The sequence below is a fragment of the Excalfactoria chinensis genome, chromosome 1, assembly GCF_039878825.1.
Source record: "Excalfactoria chinensis isolate bCotChi1 chromosome 1, bCotChi1.hap2, whole genome shotgun sequence".
NCBI classification, from domain to species: Eukaryota; Metazoa; Chordata; class Aves; order Galliformes; family Phasianidae; genus Excalfactoria; species Excalfactoria chinensis.
Genome location: NC_092825.1, coordinates 14,046,899 through 14,068,668, shown reverse-complemented (window position 1 = coordinate 14,068,668; position 21,770 = coordinate 14,046,899). Strand labels below are relative to the sequence as shown.

General features: G+C 42.9%; 2 protein-coding genes across 5 annotated transcripts in view; both read right to left on the bottom strand.

Moving 5' to 3' along the window:
• LOC140261622 (sucrase-isomaltase, intestinal-like) overlaps positions 1 to 1,419 on the bottom strand; it is a 44,085-nt gene extending 42,666 nt beyond the window's left edge. Inside the window, exon 1 of the mRNA XM_072355244.1 lies at positions 1,097 to 1,419. The gene's annotated coding sequence lies outside the window, so the exon portion shown is untranslated. The remainder of the gene's footprint in view (positions 1 to 1,096) is intronic.
• A 7,323-nt stretch (positions 1,420 to 8,742) lies between these two features.
• The window catches only part of KIF21A (kinesin family member 21A), an 82,306-nt gene continuing 69,278 nt past the window's right edge, over positions 8,743 to 21,770 (bottom strand). For 2 of the 4 annotated variants that reach the window (XM_072326367.1, XM_072326368.1), the window contains 8 exons: positions 21,054 to 21,092; positions 18,868 to 19,004; positions 15,900 to 16,080; positions 15,388 to 15,552; positions 14,608 to 14,725; positions 13,714 to 13,884; positions 10,926 to 11,125; positions 8,743 to 10,008 (listed from right to left, as the gene is read on the bottom strand). In XM_072326367.1, the coding sequence (XP_072182468.1) occupies positions 9,915 to 10,008; positions 10,926 to 11,125; positions 13,714 to 13,884; positions 14,608 to 14,725; positions 15,388 to 15,552; positions 15,900 to 16,080; positions 18,868 to 19,004; positions 21,054 to 21,092 (1,105 nt within the window). In that variant the 3' untranslated portion in view covers positions 8,743 to 9,914. The remainder of the gene's footprint in view (positions 10,009 to 10,925; positions 11,126 to 13,713; positions 13,885 to 14,607; positions 14,726 to 15,387; positions 15,553 to 15,899; positions 16,081 to 18,867; positions 19,005 to 21,053; positions 21,093 to 21,770) is intronic. The other 2 variants (XM_072326371.1, XM_072326369.1) reach the window with 2 other exon arrangements.

Here is a 21,770-nt window from a genome sequence, read left to right as displayed (position 1 = left end):
TAAGATGTCACTCGGAGACAGCCCTACAGTAATCTGCTTACAGGGGAAGTTTCTGTCTGTTTTCATAGAATTAACTTATGTTGTGAGACACGCAGACAGAAATGGGTTTTTTTTGTACTGATGATTTTTCTCTTATGCATCAATGTGCATCCTGCTAACTCTCCCGTGTCAGCACAGCCCTGGGGCAATGAGTCCCGCAGAGGAATCACACACTGCAAAATTAGAATGTCTTTGTTATTTTTCGCTGCTTTAAAGCAGTTTGTGGCCTTTTGCTCTCTGTTCTTACAGAAATCAGAGCTTTCTTTAAGCCTTCATACTCATGCCTCATACCACCACCAACAGCGACTGTTCTTGTTTGTGGCAGAAGTGGAAAGAAGAAGAGCGTTCAGCTTGGGAAAGCGTGCCACTAACAATGCAGAGGCTCCTGTCTGTTCCCTCACCTGTCTTATTACAGCCCAGCATTTTCTTTCCTGTTTTCATTTGCAAAGAGCCCTGGCCAACAACAGCCCAGTTTCCCAGCAGAGTTGCAAGATCAGCTAGGATAGCATGAGCAGTGGTTTATTCAACTAATGGTGACTGCTAATTTTTGGCCAGTTTGGGCCACTCTGCCAAGATAGGTGTTTTCCCAGCTAACAGGAGCAGGTTTGGGAACTTCACCTTCAGGGCAGAAGACCTGGCCCCAGTCCCCATGCGTCATGGTTCAGATCTAGGACTTGTAGCCCTCCATTTTGTTGCAGCTTTGAGTCACATCTCCAGCAAGATGGAGAACATCTGCCACCTGCATAGGAATAGGTCTCATCCAACCTGGCAGACAGAGACAGCACCTCTCCCTCCCACAGCTTCTGATTGCTCTTGGCACGGGGAGGATGTGCCCTCACCACTAATAGCACAGCAGGAAAGCAAAAGAGGGTAAAAACAATGGGACAGAGAAATGAAAGCAGTGAATGAGAAAAAGAGAGATAAGTGGGAGGAAAGACAAGGAAAAGAAATGAAGGCAGCATGAGAGCTGCCCACCAGCAGCACCTGGATCATTTCCCCACACGACCCCATCTGATCCTCACCCCGTGCAGGCAAAGCAGAGCCTATCTTTGATTACCTGAAAATGTAGCTGTACTTGGTGTTTTATTCCTGATCTGGACTCCGCATGAGGTTTGCAATCAGCTACTAATGGCTCTTCCCTGACATAATTCATTCCTCTCCCCTCTTGTCAGGATTACAAAGCTCTGGGTTTATCCTGCCCTCCTGAAGCCAGCACTCAGGTGGCTCAGCTATCACAGGGGCTCCTTATGTGCAGCTGGGAGGAACGCCTGTAAATCACATTCAGGAATCTCTGCAGACTCCAAGTCTCCACTGCTCTCCTCTGCAATGCTGTGGATGCGGTGATAAATCGCTCCTCGAAGGAGGAGGCAGTGGGAGCACAAGTGGCTGAGTTGGTATGGGCTTTTATGTCAAGCAGATGGAGTGGGAGCTTGCCACCAGCTGTCCTGCCATCCTACAGCTCCTGCGTCTGCAGCTTAGAATTACAAAATCATCTAGGATGGAAAAATACCTTCAAGATCATAAAATCCAATCATCAGCCTGACCTAATGAAGCCCATCTCTGAACCTCATCCCTCAGTGCCATGCCCACACATCTCTTAAATACTGCCATTTCCCTGGGCAGCCCATTCCAACAGCTGACCACCCTCTCCATGAAGAAATTCTAAACCTTTTCTGGGGCAACTTGTGATCATTGCCTCACATCCTATCACTTGTCACCAGAGAAAAGAGACTGATACCCTTCTCACTGCAGTCTCCTGTTGGATAGCTGTAGAGAGCGATGAGGTTTCCATTCAGCTTCCTTTCCTCCAGACTATTCAGCCCCACATCTTTCTGTCACTGCTCGTACCTCATGTGGTCCAGCCCCTCCACCAGCCTCACTGCTCTTCTCTGCACACCTGAGCTACTCAGCACTCCTGCCAGTTGTGACCCTTCAGCCTATAACCACCACCAGTGCCATTTGAGTGAAGCAAAAGCCTCAGAAGCGCAGAATTTCCCCTTCTCTAAGCAAAACACTCAACCTCTCTGCTGTCGAGGATCTTTTCTTAGCAGTGCTGCTCAGAGGCTAACCCCGGAGCCTGGGGTCACCACAAGGACTGAGCTCTATGCCAGCCCTAGTCATTGTGCTGGCACCTCTCCCTTCTAATTAATGAGCCTCTGCCAAAATCTCTCATTACAAAGAGAACTGGGCCTTTATCTTAAGCTCACCGCTTTCAGAAAGCTGCTAAGTCTAACAAGGAATTAAATTATTTTTGTTATCGGGCAATACATAATACATTCCTCTACAATAGCCTGCAAAAGGAAAACTTTACAGCATTGGCTGCAGTGCCCAAAAAGAGACGGCATGAGGCTGCAGCTAAAAGGACAGACAGCTGATTAAAACCCAGTGCAGTGGTTCCATCTGCAGCCATCCTAGAGGCTGCATCACATCACACATATGAAGCCATCCTTACATTTAATGCACAGATAATGCTTATCTTTTGAATCTGTTTAACAAAGAGCTTTCGGGAAACAAACAAACAAACAAACAACAAACCAATGATGTGACCTGCTTTGTTCACATTTGGCATTCCACTTGGACCTCAAGGACCCTCTGGGAGTGCACTTTGCAAAAGGTTCATCTGCTCCAGCACTGGTAGAGCTGGTGCTAAGGTCCAAAGGCACAAGGGGTGGGTGTAATCAGGAGCTTCGCCTCAACATGTGCTGCTGATCTGAACTAAAGTACTAATACAGGTATACCAACAGCCTCCCATGGGCAGAGCACAATTTGCTCCTCTCTTGCAAGGTTCTGATGAGAATGGTGCCCATATTTCAATGCCCCGTGCCTCTGCTCTGCTGAACCTGAGTGATGCAGAAGTGATCTCTCACAGAGCAACAGGCCAGACCCACCTGCACCATCACCTGCTTCCACTGAAACCAATGGTAGCTGGGGGCTGTAGGCTGCGAGAGTGGCACACGAGCTCATGCTAAGCTTCTGGTGTGTAACAGGACCCCGTATCTCAGAAAATAGTGCTTCAGTGTTTCCACAGCCTCAGAACAGCAATGCTTCAAGCTGTGTGCCCAGAAACTAGCAGTCTTAAAGCTTATTTGGCTTAACAGATAATCATTCCTGTGTGCCTGCGGATAATCACTCATTAGACAGACAGATACCCCACTAATAATGAGGATTTTCAGGGAGGACAACTGGATTTACGCTGGTTTGTGCTTGTGGCAGTGTCACACAGCAAAGCCTGAGGAAGCAGCCAGCACTTGCCCTGTTGCTCCTACTGCCTCCAGAGCGCGGAGCTGGCAGCACTCTGTACTCACAGCACTGTGCCGGTGCTCTTCCTCTTTACTTGGAAGTGTGAAGAGTCAGGTGAGAATTCCACTTCATAGTTGGCATCCTCGGCATCCACCCCTGGAGCATCAATGCTGAGGGGCACCTCAAAGCGCTCCCGGCTGGGGTCATACACCTGGGCAGGGAAAGGCCGATGGTTAGCTGGTGTGGTTAGCTGACCTTATAATGGCATGCTCCCCCGAAATACTCACCTTAAACCTGAGTCTGTCCTTCGTCTGGAACTCCACATCCATAACAACAGGAGAGATGTCTTCGCCAAACAGCGACATCGTGCTGCGCTTGGCCAGCGTCACCCTGTGACAGAAACCCACCTCAGTCCCACTGCCACCTCTTGGTGCAGGGAAACAGCCCAGCATCTACATCAGTTCTTAGAAATAATACATCAAGGACTGATTTGGAGAGAGAGAAAACCTGAGGTTAATCTCCCATTTGCTGAGATCAACCTCCTCATGGTGAAGTTGGTGGCACTGGACTGCTGGTTGCAGCAGAAGCCTGAGCTCCCAGCACAGTGCTCAGCTGTTGTGGATCATGGAATCACAGAATCATGGAATGGTTTGGGCTGGAATGGACCTCAAAACCCCCCCAGACCCACCCCCTGCCTTGGGTTGGCTGCCCCCCACCAGCTCAGGCTGCCCAGGGCCCCATCCAACTCGGCCCTGAGCACCTCCAGGGATGGGGCACCCACAGCTCTATGGGCAGCTGTGCCAGGGCCTCACCACTCCCTGAGTAATGAACTTTGTCCTAACATTTAACCTAACTATTCCTTATTTTAGTTTCAGAATTTCTCCCTTTTCCAGCCATAGCACTGACAATTTCCCCTATCTCTGATTATTGGCTTTTTGTCCCTATGGATGAATTCAGCAGCATGCAGTAGCTTTTATTTTACTGAGATTTAAGGCAAAAAATCAGATGACAACTTCTTATGTTGTTAGCTTGGCTCTTCTTGCAATTAACGGGCAACAGGTAATGGCCTCAGGTTGCACCTGGAGATGTTCATGTTGGATATGGGGAACAACTTATTCTCAGCAAGAGTGGTGAGGCAGTGGCACAGGCTGCCCATGGAGGTGGTGCAGTCACTGTCCGTGGAGGAGTTCATGAAACATGGAGATGTGGCACTGAGGGATTGTGATCTGTGGGCATGGTGGGGATGGGCTGATGGTTGGACTAGATGATCTTAATGGTCTGTTCCAACCTTTCCGATTCTGTGATGTTACGATTCTATGAAAGATGTGGTTTCCATGCACTGGTGGCATGAGCAGGACCCCAACTGCACGTGGCTTACAGAAACGCACTTGCCACCCCTCCCACACCAGACTCAGGCACAACAGCTCACTGCCAGCTTACCTCCAGCCTTTTGCTGTCTTCTCTATGCTCCTGGCCAGGGAGTAGCCATAGCCGCTGTCCTCAGAGAAGAAGCACGACGGAGCGTTGGGGATGTCAGTGGCACACCAGGTGCAGCCGCGTGCCTCGCAGTTCTCCTGGGTCGCACCAGGCTGGGGGTGGCAGTCGACTCGTCTTGCTACTGGCACCGTGCACTGCTTCATGCTGGAGCCATAGCTGTGGCCTAAGGCTGAGAGGGGAACAGCAGTCAGAGAGCGTGGAATGACACACAGAGAGCTACGGAACAAGCAGTGAGACCTTCTGCAGTTCTTTTTCTTTTGCCAAGATGTTTTTGCCTCACCCTGAGGCCAACACTACAACTCCCTTGGCTGAGATGTTCTCAGAGCAGCATGCCTACTGGTGACCAAAACAAGAGGTTCTGTCCCCATGCCCCACTGCTGGCCCAGCACTTGGCTCCCACACAGAGGGATCTGCCAAGGGCACCCCTGTCACGTGGTGTGGGGTAGCAGGTTGACAGCTAACTTCTGCCCTCCCGGGTATTACCAGGGGAGGTTCAGGTTGGATATGAGGAAACATTTCTTCTCCAAAAGAGCAGTGAAGCCGCCCAGGGAGCTGGTGGAGTCACCATCCCTGGAGGTGGGTGTTCAAGAAGTGTGGAGATGTGACACTGAGGGATGTGGGTTGGTGGGCAGTATTGGTGGGGATGGGCTAACAGTTGAGTTAGGTGATTTTAGTGGTCTTTTCCAACCTCAATAATACTATGAAAACTCAGAGATTAAAACGACTTGAAAAATAATTGCCCTGTTCTATAAAATGACAGACACCTTCACTTCACACATTTTTAATGTGGACTGGTGCATACCCAGTAGCATAATATGTGATTGCTGACAGTCTGGAGTATTCCCATATAAGTAAGCTCACAAGAAAACATGCACAAACAATTATTACATATACTGAAAAAAACTACGACATAAAACTGAGGCTTCACTAGGGAACTGCATCATTTGGTGATGTCAGAGCTTTTGGAGGTCGCTCTGAAAGTAATGCATCCTATTTATTTCCACGGAGACTACAACAGCTACAAAAAGCACAATAACACTGTTTGATAGAGTGAATTCTCAGTTACAAAACTCTATTTTTCAACACAGCCACCCCCATTAGAACCCACCATCACCAGCAATGAACAAGAGCCTTGTAACAATCTGCACCAGTAGAGGTGACTCACTGTGGCCACTGCTGAAACACACCACCCACCGCAAGCCTTACAGTGCTCACATCCTCTGGTTGGTCTCCATAAGCGTTCAGCAAGCATCAACGAATGTCAGTGGGTGCCATTTTTTCTGCAAGGAGCATTTCAGTGACACATCTTTGCCCACAGCATCAGAGGCAGATGTTGGTGGTACAGCAGCAGGGGTTGAACCTTCCCACCAATATTTCATTGCATTTTGTGTGTGACAGATGGCAGCGGAGGGGCACTCTGACACAATGGTGTGTGATACAGAGGTGCGTATGAAGCAGAAGTGTGGAATCGGCCCACATGTGCCAGTTAACATCAGGGTGGATGGAGCACAAAGGAGAGTAAAACCACCACATTTTGCTATTATTTTTCCCCAACAGGAATAAAATGCAGCATCGCTCTTTTCATTACTTACAACACGACTGAACACACCAGAGCAGGTTATTAACACCTCACGGGAGACTCTTATCAACTTATCTCTATCATGAAATGCCTTCAAAACACTTCTTAAGGATATTGCAAACTGAAAGTTTGATGGGGAAAAAAAATTGCTTCTGTAGAGCCAAGGAAATCCCCCCCACCAACCCTCTTCCGTGCAAAGCTGAAGCTTTCCTGGAAGTTTTGGTAACACGCTCAGGTCTGAGCAGCTGACCCAGGCTGCAGCCTCCTTCACCTCTTGTTCCCCAAATTCCTGCTATCCATACCACATAATGGCAAGGGAAAAGTGCAGATTCCTTCTTCTACTCATTCTTTTTTCCCCTCTTATTTTTATTTTAAAGCCTTTGCATTGTATCCCCTCTGCGTTTACTGCCTGCGTTTGTAAGCATGTGTTGAAATGAAATGCAAAAGAGCAGCCAAACTCAGCAATTGCTGGGGCTACGTGCTCCTTTTCCCTGATAATTTCCATGGGAACAGAAACTAAAGAGAGGGAGCTTGAAAGATAGAAACGAAAAAGCATCCCTGTTTGTTTTTGGCAACCCCAGCTTCAATTCTGTGTTATTGTTAGAGGGTGCTGCAATAAGGCCTAAGCTAGGAGTTAAAACATCACCACACTCCTTCTAACTCACCAGTCCTTCCATTTAGGGCTCACCTTCTTGCTTGCTGCTTCCCTCTGTCTTTACCTCTCAACACAATGAGAATCAGCTCTATTCTCTCTTTATTAGACCCCAGACTGATTCACCACAACTATACATGGGTAAAAAAAATCCCAGGAAGCAAATTATCCAAGGTAACATTACCTTTCAGCAGCTGAATGACCTCAGTCCATCTGCTCTGGTGCCCAAGAGCTGAATGCACCATTGGACTTATAAAACAAGCCAGCACTGTTGCCTTCCCATAGAGTCACCTTAGGAGGAGTTCAGCCTATGCCTGTCCTCTCCTTTTCTGTGTGAAATTGCTCTCCTAGTGTCACCACGTTTAGATCTCACTTTTAAGTGCCATGACAAACAGAAGTCCCACACACCTACCTGCCAGCACGGCGACCATGAGCCAGAGCCGCCTGACCCCGTCCATGGCTGAACGCTGACACCTGGCTGAAGCCTGCAGCCTTTTATACCAGGCCAAGGCACAACATGCACCTCAATTATCTTGTTCAGATTATTAATGAGACATTTCTCAAATCTAACCCATGAAACTCAGGTTACTGTAACACACGGCCTTGCTGTCATGAAGAAGCAGATAAGATAGGGCTGGTGACAAATTTGTCCACAAACATTGCTAAACTTTTCAACCCCAACTTGGAGAGGGGATCATTTTCCTAAGACTTCCCAAAAATTATTTCCCAGAGACTCTTCAGTCTTTACAGAACCTCCCCCCCCCCAGAGCCCTGTTTACCTTTTCCCGACTTATCTTTTGCCAAAGAAATAACTTTATACTCAAAATGAAACGTCTGGAGAAAAACCAACACAGTTGAAGAAATATCCCTTTGAACAAGGCTGGGTTCGTGACCTTTACAAAATGACAAATTACCTCCAACTATTTGATGGCAAGAACTTCCATGGTGAGCCTGTGTCGTACAGCAAGGTTCATTCTGATGGGATGTCCTCCCAGAGGAAAAAATAACTTTCTATACACATTATCTAAGTTATATTGGTGCTAACCACAAGATAGCCTCATAAAACAAAATGTCTGTTATCGAGCATTACAAGAGAGAAGCGTCTGTAACTCAGACTGTTGCAACAACAGGCCGTCACCATATGGTCCATTAAGGCAGAACAGCCTGACAGCAGGCAGAAATTTCTTAGGTTTATAAGGACTTTTTAAAAACAACAGTTGAAAACCACAATGTTGATATGAGTTACAGACTGGGGAAACAGCAGCCCTGCCGAGGACGTGGGCTGCCCAGAGAACCCAACCATGCAGCAGTGCCCGAGCTAGACAGAAGGGGTGCCCTGCACCAGGCACAGCCTGTTGCATGTGAATCCACTCTCCATTTCCTCAGGTGGTGGCGACACGTGCAGGCACCCTTTAAATTCCTCAAAAGCATGAGAGGTAAAGCACAGCAATGTAATAAGGGAAGAAACGATCTCTTAAGAACAGGACAAATCTACTCCATTTGAAGTCTGTACTGTACTTGGTACAAGGGAATCCTGCTAAGGTTCCAGAGTACCACTGAAACAGAAACAATGGCTAACTAGAAGACAGGGCTGGGATACCAACCCACGGGCTGAATTACCCAGCAAGGTATTCTACTGCATCACGTAACATTGTGCATGCTTACATGTGGGGCCTTTGCAAGTGAACTGAATTGTTTAGAAGGAACTATGAAGGAAACCACAAGGAGAAATAGCTCACATTCACATCTTTATTTAAGTGTTACCTACACAAGCTGTCATTTACAGACTTTTCATTTTTCTGGGGAAAAAAACAAAACAAAAAACGACACACAACAAAAAGCCCCGACATCCAAACGCTGCATCTGAATCTACACAAGTTTTCCAAGTCTGCAGAATTTACAAATTAATATTCAGAGCAGTTGGCTAAATTATACATCCTCCCTCAATATCCACATTCTAGGAACTTTAAAAGTCATACAGGCACATGATAAGATATTTTCTTTATACAACCATCTATTTACATAGCTTGTCCAGTACACGTGGTTCAGTTCTCAAAGTAACTGCCAAGGTTTGCAAAACAGTGTATTTAAAATACATTTAGCAGCATATAAAATTAGATAAAAAGGAAAGATATTTTGCTTAAAAAAAAAAAAAAGAAAAAAGTGAGATGATAGAAACAAATCCATAAGAAAAAATAGATTAAGGTATAGTTCTGTGATGACGTTAAGAACATCTAGTCATTACAGATTATAGGCCAAACACTAATTAAACATACCAGTCTATGAGCATTTTAGTTCTAGTCCTGAGCACAGAGTATACACAGCTGCACAGCTTTGGTCAACACGGATTATACGCTAACGTTAACACAAATCATATAGCGTTTGCTGTTTGCAGGACACAGTTATATCAGAACGATCTGCTCTAACAGCTTCCTCCCATCTTTTATTCACTTCACTTCCCTAACAGGGTAAGTGACCTTTAAAATCTTGAAAATACGTCTGTCATAATCAAATGCTTATTAGTAGGACATCATCAGTCCCCTGCTACCCTAAAATGCGACACAGCTGATCATACTTGTGAGTGAAATACAGCAGAGCACTCTTTGAATATATTCCTGGTTATAATTTTGAGATGGTCATTAAAGAAGAGTGACTTCCAGTTAACTCAAACTGCAAGTGTTACACAAGTGCACACAAATTCCGCCATTATATATAGACATACATACGTGATCACTGAGATACAAGAATGCTACCCTTGGGTTTTTGTCCCCTACATACAGTACATACTTAAGGACAGCAGGTCTAATAGAGGAGTTCACTCTTATTTTCAGTCATCAGCATTCACTTAGTAAGTATGCAGCAAACCGCACAGAGTGCACTTCAACGTATTTGTTTATGCCCATCATCTCAGTTACTGGCCAGATCTTCACTTGCATCTCCTGCGTCAGAGATCTGACCATCTATCACATTCCGAGCTTTCCAGATCCTCACAGTTCTGTCACTGAAAAACAAGAAACCAAAACAACACTAGTTAGGTGATTAAGTTGGGGAAGGAGGGAGTGAGACAGGAGGAAAAAGACTTCTTAAAAAAGATTCAGGTGCCTTATTCAGAAAGGCCTTCAGCACAGTATTACAAGTCCCAAACGGATGGAATTTTCTGCTAATAATAAATTTTATTTGCACGTGACCTAAACGTACAAATATCTTTAGCCAAGTATAGGGATATCATCTTTGACAACTCCAACAATGCTTAGTGACAGCAAAGTGACACTGTTCATAGCTCCTGTGCAAAGCCTGCACCTTTAAGTGCAGATCCCTGCACTTTTCTTCCTTCAGGATGACTTTAACTTCTTAATATGCCCACTTTTACTGAGGGAGCAGATATCCAAATCAAGGTGTCTAAAGGACAGGAGGACAACTTGCAAAGCTTCTGCTCTATGCCAGCATGAAAGGAGCGTAACTTAACATGGCACTTAGAAACATTCCTACAGGTCAGGAGTTGATCCTAGCAGTGAACAGCCTTACATTAGAGGTGTGCAAGCTGGTAAAATGGTATTGTCTAATTCTGCCTTTGTCATCCTGCACATCAGAGGTCTCTGAACTGTTTTACTCATGCAACTCATCATATTGAGCATGGACTACCAATGTATTTATTGTTATTCATTTATCAACTACACACAAGCACCATCCAAGTTCCAGTATTTTCTTCTCCCATCCCAACAAATCACCTTTTCGCATCCCCTGCAGTGCATAAACCACACTTCAGACACCACAACTGTAGGTTACTGGCACTTAGAGGCAAGGACCCTTCTCACTTCTGCTAGTGACTAACACAGTTGAAGATCTAAATTCGTTTGCATGGGCAAAACTATAGTGGGATCTACAAAAAAAAAAGGTTTATGTGTAAGAAAAACTCACTCTGATGCTGTAAAAATCTGACTGGAGTTGGTGCAGATTGCATTTATAGGACTGTCGTGTCCCTTCATCTCCCCAATTGGTGCAAAGGTATCCACGTTCCAGAGCTTGAGGGTTCCTCCTCTGCAGCCACTGAGCAGAACTGGAGCACCAGGCACCAGGCCCAGAGCACACACCCAGTCCTTATGAGCATTAGGAACTTGCTGAAAAATAGAAAGCAGGTGAATCTCATAAGCTGAAAAAGAATTATAGAGGATAGAGCACAGCAGCAGAAACTAAGAAAAATATAAATCCCAAGTTCTAAGCCCAATTCCCATCCTGTGGTCAATTACCAACGTCAAGCCTTGCTGCTGCTTCTTTAGAGTAAGGAGCTGCCTTTCTTCCGTGAGGCTACTTCTATGAGTCACTTTGGGCTTCTTTCTCTTTGATAATCAGTGTTACAGAACAAGAAAATAAAACCCCATATGCACAGATGCCATGAGGTGGAACAGAAAATTACTTTGGGATAACGCTAAATCTACATATGTTCAAATGCATATTTGAATGCATATTTGCACATATGGTTTCTGTGTGCTTTTCAAGTCTATCTGTAAATCTTAGAAAGCGAAAGAAGGTCCAACACACTGCTCAAAAAATATACCAAGGAAGCAGAAGACCATTTGTCTTCCTCCTTTCTTATTTTCCCATTACAGTTTCTAAAATGATTTTTATGATACGGCACTTAAAAAACATTTATTATTTATTGAGGATGGGCACTGGCATTTTCCTGCTGATACAGAAAGCAAAACGCTTCAGAGAATGGCCGAGAACAAAATCTGTTTGATACAAACAGCAGGGGTGTAACAGCTCAGGTTTGCTGTCTTTTAAGAGAAGCAGGACCAGCTCTTCTCCAATTATGTAGGAACTCTTTGTTGCCTTTCTTTCTGGGAACATCCTGAAGCTGTAACTGTAATATACACTGCTTGGGATGCATTGCACTAAGTGAAGGAGATGATCTCCAGATTTTATTGGATAATATGTTTGAATTAACTGAATTACAGATGTCTTCAGCCAGCAGGTTGAGGGAGGTGATTCTGCCCTTCTGCTCTTTGGTGAGAGCCCACCTGAAGTACTGCATCCAGTTCTGGAGCCCCCAACACAAGGAGACATGGTGTTGGAGCAGGTCCAGAGGAGGGCCATGAAGATGATCAGAAGGCTGGAGCACCTCTCCTGTGGGAACAGGCTGAGAGAGCTGCGCTCTTCAGCCTGGAGAAGAGAAAGCTAAGAGCTTATAGCAGCCTAAAAGTATGTGAAGGGGACCTAAAGGAAAGCTGGGAGGGACTTTTTAAAAAGGCAGGTAGTGACAGCACAAGGGGAAATGGCTTTACGTTAAAAAAGGGTAGATTTAGACTATATATTACGAATAAATTCTTTATTGTCAGGGTTGTGAGACACTGGAACAGGCTGCCCAGTAAGGCTGTGCATGCCTCTTCCTCCTTGGAAACATTCAAAGCCAGGCTGGATGGGGCTTTGAGCAACCTGGTCTAATGGGGCATGTCCCAGCCTATAGCAGGGGAGTTGGAACTGGATGATCTTACAGGTTCCTTTCAACCCATTCATGGTTCTGTGATTCTGTGTTATGTCTGCAGAAGCACAGAATAGCTGAGGTTGGCAGGGATCTCTGGAGATCATCTAGTTCAATCCCTTACTCTAAGCAGGTTATTCAGCTTTTTTCCAAACCCCCAACCTTCCTGCATTTCAGTTTGTGCCCATTGTTGTTTTTTTTCTTCCACTGGATACTACTGAGCAGAGTCTGGCTCCATCATCTTTTCTCACTCCTATTTTAGGTATTTATGCATACTGACAATATCCCCTTCTGCCTTCTCTTCTTCAGGCTGAAAAGACCCAGATCTCATGGTATCTCCTCATGAGAGAGGCTCCAGTTCCTTAATCCTATTAAAGCTCTTTCAGCACAAAGCTCAGCTTCAGGTCTTTGCTGAACTTGCTCCACTTTGTCCACATCTCTCTTCTACTGGGGAGCACTGGACGTAGCAATTCCTGATGCATCTCTCCAGTGCAGAGCAGATGGAAGGATCAACACCCCATCAACTCTCATCCTAATGCAGTCTGGGAGTACACTTGCTGCAGGAACACTTTGCAGCTGGTTGGCCCCCAGCCTCTACTACTGGTGTTTGGAGTTGCTCCTTATGGGATGCAAGACTTGGCATTTACATCTTTTGAACTTCATGAAGCTCCTGTGCATCAGCCTGCCGAAACCCTTATGAAGGGCAGCACAACCATCTGCTCTACCAACCACTTCTTGTGGCTTTGTATCACCAGAAATCGTGCTCAGACTACACTCTGTTGCATTATCCAGGGCATCAGTGAAAATATTAAAGAGAATCACTCCCAATATTGACACCTGGGATAGACCTCTAGTGACTGGGCTTTGTGCTGCTGGTCATAATCTTTTTAGCTCCAAAGTTCCGCCAGCTTCTAGTTCATCTCACAGTGTACTTCTCTAGTACTTCATATGCTTAATTGGTTTGTGAATAAGTGTGTTATCATAGGCAGCATAAAAAGCCTTGTTAAGTCTGGATAAACAACATGAGACTCTCCCCCCCTCATCCATCAAGCCAGTCAGAGAAGGCTTTGGTCTGACTGGGTATAATTCCTCCTTCGTGAACCTATGTTGACTACCTCCCATCACCTTCTTGTCCTTGTAAATAGTTGTCATCTAAACTTGAACATTCACACAGCCTGAGAAATGTACTAAGCATGACTGTCACATTAGTAGTGACTTTTATACTACCTGCAGAAGGTCTTTCTGAGCCAAGTCCCATTTCTTAATCCCATTATCTCTGGATCCACTGAAAAGGTTGTCTCCCATAATAGCAAGTGCTTCAATGCCATCGTAGTGAGGAGGTTCAAAATTGTGTGTAGGACTTACACTTCCAAGAGCCCCTTCAGTTACATCAAACATCTAAAACAAAATAAATGTTGAAATAAGCAAAATTATCTGCTATCTAATCAGTTTGGAGATGTGCAGTGGAGCTTGTGGTTTCAGATACACTCTGGTTGAAGTATAGAAAAAAGGCTACAAAGAACAAACTCCTTAACATGAATGAAATTAATCATGCAAGAAAGCATCATAATCTCACTATACTGTGCTTTTACACAACTCAGAGCAATCAAGAAGTACATGCTAGTGAATCACCCGAAAGACTTAGACACGCTGACTGAGGTGCACACACCTCTCTCTCCATTCCTACTTCACAGCTTGGGTAATGCTTAAGCAAAAGTCTACAGGGAGCATACAGAACATCTCTGCCAAGGGAACTAGGTCTGCACCCCAAAGCACAGGCATTCATTGAAGTAACTTTGAGCCTGCTAAAGCACTTAAGGAATAGGTGTTACAAATCTTTCTCTAAGACCTCACACATCTGAAGTCCACCTCACGTGTGATGATGAAAAAGATGAACTAAAGACAATCTGATCCATGGTGTTTTCAAGAATGTTCCAACGCATGATAAAAAAATATCACTTAAGTGGTGGTTCTTAAGACTAAACGTTATTTATAACCTATAAGAGATAGAGGAATTTCCATCTTGGTCATCAGACTTCAGATATAGATTGCTTCTGTTGAAGCCTGCAACTCATACTGATGTTAGGTGTTACAGTACAAAGGCAAATACTAATGGTTTACCTTTATATAATGGTCCTTTGAACCAGTGACAATAAGATCCTGTCCATTGGAAATTCGATCCACAGTAAGGCACATGACAGGACCCAGGTGACCAGTTAGCTTTCCTGTAGACTGAAATCTTCAAGAACAAGAGAAGAAATGACTGAGGATTTTCTATATTTCTGTGTATCCAACATAAGCCATAACACAGTTTCTGCTAGAATGGATCTTCTAACTTATCCTCTGGTTACATACTCTACTCCTTATACCCACATAAAAATGCTAAATCAATGTTAAGTGGAAACCAAAGCTTATATGTTATAAAACAAATAAACACATCAGATCCCCTAAAGAATCCACTGTATTTTGAATGCTCTCTTTGGGTGCAGGTTCTGTTTGGAAAAACATTATCTAGTAATGATCATAGTCATACGTTATACTGCATTACATCAGTAGATGGACTCGATGATCTTGAAGGCCTTTTCCAAGTGATTCTACAATTCTAGCTTCCCATAATCTCACTGGCAGACACATACATTTATCTCACCATTCTTCAGTACTTTTTTTCCCTCCCCCCACTAATTTTTACTTAAACAATTCATCATAACCTTACCACACGAGGAAATAAAGAGCTCTTCCACCATTATCTCAGTAACAACTGCAGCAAAAATTAGCTGATCTGTTTCTTGGCTATATTTCATGGTTATGGATATTACCACACACAGGAAACATCTCACTGACTTTACTTCATATGTGCATGTGACCTCTTAAGGAACATGCTCTACCACTGGTGTTCAGTACCTTTTCAGGTCCCACATCCTCACTGAATTTCCAGCAGCTGCATAGAGGAATGTACCAGTTGGATTCAGTGCAATCTGATTAATCTGATTCTCTCCAGCTGGGATAGTGACTGTTCTGTTAGTACTTCCCGAACACACATCACCAGGCATTGCCTGGCCTGAAGACCTAAGCAAAGGGAGGGAGCAGAAAAAAATAGAAATTAGTAAGACAACTACATGATGTCCTCCTTACTTTACATATTTGTTTAAAATAAGCCCATTTACCTGAGCAAAAAGACTATAAAGCCAATAACAAATGCGAAAGAGCTGCTAAAACACTACAGGCATGCATACAAGCAAAGTCTTTCATATTTTCATATCAACACCCCACACATACTTAGCTCGAATATGCAAAGAAAGCCTCCAGCCCCAACAGCATATTTGAGTTGCACTGTGCACTATTGAATTTAATCTAATTTAATTTTAGATTAAAACTCATTTGAGCTCCTGTTATTCAAGGTTTAACATACTTACGTCAATGTCCGAACACACTTAGCAGAATCTCTGATGTCCCACACTTTGATATAGGAGGTTGAGACTGTGAAGACCAAACTTGTGTAGTTGCAGTATTTTATAGAAACAACGTTGTTTGGATGACCCCCTAGAGACATAATCTCCTGCCCAGTTACAAGGTTCCAGACTTTACAGGTACGGTCTACATAAAGTCAAGAAAAACAAAACAAAACAAAAAGGAAGAGGGAATTAAAAAGTAAAGAAGTCATGTTTTTCCAAAGGTTAGTCATTAAACAAACAAATCCATACATCCATTTGCACTCAAATATATTGCCCTCTTTTGATATGCACTGCACAAAATGGCTACATTAAATTGGTCTTAATGAGTACACAAGGGCATCATCCACCATCATCAAAACAAAGCAAGATTAACCCTTATATGTCAAGTTCAAGATATGCACACTAGCTCCAATAATATGTAAAACTATAAAATCCCTTCCCAAGGAAAGCATTTAAGAGAGAGTTTGGAGGCTGTCAGGTTTGGATGATTGACAACAATCAAGAGAATCACCCAGTTTTACACCTACAAATCCTTCATCAAGATCATAGTTCAGGAGGGAATGTAAGCTTCAGGATGAAGGAGGGCTGACAGCCATGACAAATGTAAAAGCAAGAAGCAACTCAAACTATTCAGTGCATTAGCTGCCTCTGAAAATTCCAGCATAAGTGCTTTAGTCATAGATTTCCTGCAGTAGCAATGCAGTTTAAACACTGCAAACTTCTGTGCGCTAAAACCCCAAACACATAGAAGTTTAAGAATTTTGCAACATGAATAGAGCCCACACCTGAAACGCTCCTTGTTACACCATGTCAGAATCACTGTCTATATTTTAGGAGTACGTTTTTACTGGAATAAATACTGGGAGCATGAAGAGCAAAATTCATGTGTTAGCAGTTGTGACAGCAGCAGGAAGAAGGTAAGCACACCAAGAACTGGTCAGCTGCTTTAAAAATCTCAATTGCCAAGAACAAAGTTCAGTATCTGTAATGCACCAGGCAGCTTATCAGCATTCATGAATGGGCACTACCTGATACTGTTATAATGCTGTCAATCAGCTGCAGCTTTCTGCTTCAGTGACAATTTCCAAAAGATTTAGTCTTATTTAATTAAACAGCTGTCTACACTCTTCTGCACTTATGAACCATAAGTGTAGTTTGTGAAGCTTCCCATGCTTCCACAGAGGAAGCATGAGAAGCTAGCATATGACAAGAAAGCAAATATTTACAACATCTGCAAGCATTCCTGTGCTAAATATATATATATAGCTAAATATATATATATATAAATTTAGTGACTACATGAAAGAAAAGGCTTTAATATATATATTTAATAATATATATATTTAATTATATAAATATATATATTTAATTATATATATATATATATATATATATATATATATATAAAAGCCTTTTCTTCCATGTAGCCACTGAATTTGAAATCTCAATACAGATCAGGTAAGCAGCATTTGCAGAAGCTGAAAATACCCCATCTTCTTGCACTTGCACACAGTCACAAAATGCTAAAACCTTGGCTATAATCTTCGAAGGCCAAAAGTTTGCCAATGTACTGTAACAGTATGTCTTGGTACTTAACATACAGGTAGTAGAATAGCTACAAACCACCACACCATCTGAATGTTAGCAGTGGAAGATCTACTCTGATGGCGCTCTCTGTGTCAATATAGGAGTAAATAAGGATGCTCCATAGTTTCAGAACTTACACATTATGTGCACTAGTGAGAAGGAGAGTCTCTCTGTTAGAGGCATTAACTTTTTCACAGCCACCACTTCAGATCATCTGATCTCTCGTGGTCAAGAATAACACTGGATTATCCTACAGGCTTAATTTGGGAGAACAGGAGTCTTAAATTAAGAGTTTCATGCATGATTGAGAATATAAGACCTTTGCTGTACTTGTCTTATATGCAAAAGACCAGAAAAAGGACACAAAAATAAGCACTCTTCAGTATCACCTAAAAAATTATGCAAAATAACCACTGAGGTCTGCCCTTTGCAGATGACACCAAGCTGGCACAAAGTGGCTGGAGACAGGGAGGTCCTACAGAGCAATTTGGACAGGTTGGATCACTGGGCTGAGGCCAACGGGATGAAGTTCAAAAAGTCCAAGGTCCAAGTGCCAGGTCTTGCACAACCCCAGAAAATGCTACAGGCTGGAGCAGAGCGGCTGACATTGAGGGATCTCTAGCACAGGTCTTATGAGAAGCAGCTGAGAGAGCTGGGATTGTTTTGTCCGGAGAAGAGGAGGCTCAGGAGTGACCTTAATGCACTCTACAACTTCTTGAAGGAAGGTTGTGGTGAGGTGGGAATCAGCCTCTTCTCCTCTGTAACTAGCAATGAAACTAAAAGGAATGACCTGAAGTTGCACTAAGGGAGACTCAGGTTGGACATTAGGAAATACTTCTCTGGGAGAGCGGTTAGGCACTGGAACAGGCTGCCCTGAGAGGTAGTGGAGTTGCCAACCCTGGAGGTACTCAATAAACACTTAGATGTTGTACAGAGGGACATGGTAGTAGGAAATATTGGTGACAGGCAGTTGGACTGGATGATCTTAGAGGTCTTTTCCAACCTCGGTAATTCCATGATTCTATTCTAAGATTCTACATCCTGAGGCTCTTACTTTGCATTGCACGTCATATGAGCACCTGTTGCCATATCATTCAACAAGTATTAATGTTGTTCTTGAGAGCTACTTTTTCCGCTACAAATAAATATCTAAATACTAAACAATAAGACTGAAAACCTGTACGTAAATGCAGTAAATCCTTCTTTCAGCTTATGTTGCATAATAGGCCCTCACAATTTTCCACTGCATTCACTGCAGTAAGCACAAATTCAGAACTTCACAATAACCAAAGATGAAAGAGCAGCGTGCATATGCACTACAGGTACACAAGAACTGCCCAACCTTTGGATCCAGTGAAGAGAAGGTCATCTGTTGCATCGACACAAAGCACAGGCTTGGCATGGCCTTCAGCTGTATACATACACTGCAGTGGGGAAGTTCGGATGTATTTTGAAGCAGGAAATGGGTTAATTATCCCCCTAAAGAAAAAAAAAAAGGAAGTGTGAGTAATAGACAGATCACATTAACCAACTCTTCCCCTACATTAAGGTAAATTTCATTTTCTTATACATGATGGGTAGAACAGCTGAACACCTTTCATGAACTATTTAAGGGTTTTTACTATTTAGCTTTAACAAGTGTCAAAATTGGGCTACAGGAAATCACATACAATGAAAATGAAATAAAAAGAGACAAGATGCTGAGTGCTGGGTACATGCAAGATGCTTAAAGCTCCTGAATTCACTGGGACAAACGTAACATTGCAAATTGCAGAGAGACAACTTAGTCCAAATAGCATGCCTGAAAAATGTAGTCAGTGTAATGGACACAGCCAATTTCAAACTCAGAAGCCATCTGGCACTAGCTTCCTTCTACAGGTAAGCTTGGAAAACAGCTAACTTGTGCACCTGAGTAAGGGTCCCTACTGCACCTTGTACCCACTGCCAAACTTCAGTGGCTATAAAAGGGCAGGGTGGGAATACAGATACCCCAGAGGAATCTTCCCAGGTCATTTGTAGCTAACTCTGAAGTGGTACAAAAAGGCTGTAACCCAGCCTGGAAGAAAAAGAAAAAGGAAAAAAAAAAGAAGAAAAAAGAAATTTGAATGATTCATCACCAAATCATAATTATTAAGCAGTCTAAAGTCCCATGCATGCTACTGCATGCACAGAGGGAGCTCATCTATTTTTGTGAAGTGCAGAAAAGCCTACCTTGTTGGCCCTAGTAATGGCCACAAACATGCAACAGAACGTTGTGACCTGACCAGCTCACAGTTAGGACTCACTGCCATGCTCTGCTGGGGACTGCATTCATAATTACAAGAAATAGCCACGATGTCATAACCCTAACTCACAAAAATTACCACCTTTAGGAAAATGTAAAAAATATATATATATATAACAATATAACTATATAACTATATATATATATAATCATCATAATAATAATACTTCCCCACAGAAGCTTGCTACAGGAAGGCAAAAGCCTCTACTGCTAAGAGCCAACTTTGTAGCAGTTAGCTGTTTATCTGGTACAGTCTTAGAAATCATGATTTTATTACAACTTTAATGCACAGGACATCTTCATTCACAGAGTTCCTAACTTCTGCATTTTGGGATAAGGCTGTACTCCGATCTGTACCTTTATACAGTGTTTTCAAGAATTACAGAATAGGTAGTTCACTTTTTATCGTTACTATTCTAGGTCTCTGTGCTTTTGTTTTCTGACACCACACAGAACTAACATTTTCTCCTCTATAATATTCTCCAGTGGATTGTGCTGCCTCTAGACTGAAACTTACTCCTACTGCCGCTCTCATCCACTCTTTCCCTTGATAAGAGGCAAAAAATACATGTCCCAAAGCTATTTATCTACCTGTGTGCAGTGTTTTGAAATCTGCAGACAAAACATGCTGCAGATGCTACTATGACTACACAAAGCCACCATCACATTATTATTAGCCATTTGACTACCCTTTTCTTGATAAAGTCCAATTTTTCACTTGAGTGCCAACATGCTAAGTCGCAGTTTAGGAACAGGAGTAGAGACATTCCTTTAATCTCTGGAACAACTACGCATCCTATCAGAAAGACATGGTAGGATCTATTTATTTTTTATTTGCATTAGAATTTGATTTCTAGTGACCAAAGCACACAACTGAACAAGGAGGAATTAAATAGAGAGAGGCATCGAGAAAGCAAGAAAGCATTTTTCTCTTTTTCAAAAATAAAGGAGACTGAAAGAATATGTCTGGGGAAAGTTGTACACCTTCCTTCATTTAAAACAAAGCAACAGAAACACCTGACATGCTCAAGGAGAAGAATAAAAAAAAAAGGAAGATGGGGCAAAAGCAGGGAAAACGTGCTTGAGCAAAATTTCACATTTTTAACTCTCTGGCAAAATCAAAAATATATATATACACATATTTTATGGTGCACAAGATCAGGAGAATTCATGCAGCAAAATGAAATTTCCTAACAAATGTTCAGTGAGAGACGCTGGGAATACAGAAAAGAGAAAGAGAGTACCTGTGTACCTCCGACAGAGAGGAATCACTTTCATCAGACCTACAATCAACAGTGGTGGAATTGTGAGGAGAAAGAATATAGGTATCAGCAGCAAAGTAAAGCCTCCATACAAGAAGAACAAACAACAGCACGGCCAATTCAGAAGAGCAATGCAAACTCACTTACAGTAGGCAGCATTGCTCAGGGTATACCATAAACTCGTGATGATATTAGGGAAAATAGGAAGTCATAAAATAGTCTAGGAATGTAACTTACTGCCCAGAGAGCTATCTCAAACCAAGAAGCTGAGTAACACCTGCTAAGCCTTTCCTTATTTCCCCCACTTTTTCTTACAAAGTGAAGACAACAAAATAAAAGGAGAAGATGGGAACAAAAATTAACCTTTGTGACATAATTACTAATGAAAGTAGGGAAAGGAAAAAAATAAAAATAAAAAAAAAAAATCAATGCCTGCTAAGTGTAGAAGAAACATAAATGGTTATTCTGGGAATCGTGTATGTATTAAATATATTGATAAGACCCTGAAACAGGAACAGCAAGTTGCAAATTATTCTTACTTCAAAATACTTTACCTCTCCTTTTCGAAAAGGGTTTAAAAATGACAATAAAAACACAGAAAACACACAAGAAGAAAAGACACAAACATTGCAGTGTCCTAAGAGATCCTTCATTTCTACGTCAAATCAGATTCAGCAGTTTCCATTTTATTTCAAAGCC